Genomic DNA, 1,589 nt, shown 5'->3' with positions numbered 1-1,589 from the left:
TCTATTTTTTCAATATTTCTTGCAAAAATTGCATCAATGGTAGTTTCCCCTGTTGGATCATTCCTACCATTTACATTTCCAATCCAAATTTGTCTTTAAGGAAGGTTAATAATGTTTCAGCTTCAGGTAACGAGAAATTCACATTAAAATCTCCTGCAAGGATCACAGGCAAGCGTTACCATGGTAGCGTCAACCGTTTAATGCAACCTTGTTGGAAGTCGCATTAGAAGTTTCACTTCAATAACATGATTTCGTTAAGCTCATGAGATCGACATCATTCCGGACCTTTGTGTTGCTGTATCCTTTATGTTGCTGACTTTATCCTTTATGTTGCTGATAATCAACAATAAGTTTCTTGACATCTGGTGGCAGGTTTTGAATTGTTTTCCTTATGTTGTAAAACTTCTCCATTTGTTGAAGAAACTCAAAATACTTCTTGCCTTTAACCGTTATCGTGAATTGTTTCTCTTCACCAGGCATTGCTTCTTTGATTGGTGACCTGCCAAAATTGAACTTTAAGCATGACGTCAAAGAACACAAAATAAAAATTATGAAGAAGAAAAAAACATATATATATTTTTTTCTTTTTCCTCCCCTTTTCAATCTTTAATACTCTTGGTAAAATGAATTGTCATTATATTCTTATTTTTTTTGTTCTCTTTTATAGAAGAGACCATTTTTATCTTCATTATATATTAGTAATGTTAAACTAAGGGTGCCATTTTTTTTGAGAAAAAAAGAAATTTTTTACAGGCATCAGATGTTAGAGAAACCTGAAAATAATCGAAATGAAAAAAAAAAATGGGTCCGATAACGTCACACAGGCAAGCCAGTTTGGTGACTCATGCCTCGTCACTGAAATGTGCTGCCAGCGGTAACTTCTTTTCTAAGAGAAATATTTGCAATGGATCTCGCAATTCAAATACTCTTAGTAGCGATTTTCCTCTGGACAACCATCTTATTTCTGTGCATAACAGAAGGCATCTGTACTCTGCTTCCATCTCCTCACAAAGCTGCTCAAACAGGCGCAAGTTAAGGGCGTGTGCGTTGATGCAATTAATAACTTTAACGACATCAATCAATTCACTCTCATGTGCAACTTCCTTAATCCGAGAAGTTAAACCAGACAAGCGTCCGATCATGTGCATATGCCTACACAAAAGGACCATATTGTCCTGATATATAACCATCCAGTGATTTGAACAGTTCTGCTCATGTGGTGTTGGTTGGTAAAGATAGTGCACATAACAAATCCTCATGCATATCCTCCTGATATTGATATCGCACATAAACAAGTAGTATTGCCTTTTTGTCAATATCTGTAGATTCTTCAACTTGGAGTGCGTACCACGGTGATGCATTAATCCTCTCCAACAATTGCGTCTTAATATCTTTGATTTCCTCAATGTACTTAGTCACAGTGCTTGCCGACGAAGGCACATATACTATCATTTCCGCAGCAGCCTCTCCTAGAAGTTCACGGCAAATGTCTTTAGTGGCGGGCAAGATTAATTCTTTACCAATAGTGAATGGCTTTTTTATCTTTAGCAATACAGTTAGCCACCAAATATGATGTTCTTAGTGCATTC

At 36.4% G+C, this 1,589-nt stretch overlaps 1 protein-coding gene across 1 annotated transcript; it reads right to left on the bottom strand.

The window, feature by feature from the left end:
* Positions 1-842: 842 nt before the first annotated feature.
* Positions 843-1,361, bottom strand: LOC147803350 (protein FAM200A-like). Its single transcript, XM_087150516.1, has one exon. The coding sequence runs from the start codon at positions 1,359-1,361 to the stop codon at positions 843-845; it is 519 nt and encodes a 172-aa protein (XP_087006642.1).
* Between the last annotated feature and the right edge of the window lie 228 nt (positions 1,362-1,589).

The sequence above is a fragment of the Parasteatoda tepidariorum genome, chromosome 9 (assembly GCF_982258835.1).
Source record: "Parasteatoda tepidariorum strain Cologne lab strain chromosome 9, Ptep-v5.0, whole genome shotgun sequence".
Taxonomy (NCBI): Eukaryota; Metazoa; Arthropoda; class Arachnida; order Araneae; family Theridiidae; genus Parasteatoda; species Parasteatoda tepidariorum.
The sequence above is the reverse complement of the archived record's forward strand: the minus strand, read 5'-3'. Positions and strand labels throughout refer to the sequence as shown.

Bases quoted from the DNA above. Each gene is read 5' to 3' on its own strand.
- LOC147803350 (XM_087150516.1), bottom strand. From the start codon at position 1,361: ATGCATCACCGTGGTACGCACTCCAAGTTGAAGAATCTACAGATATTG.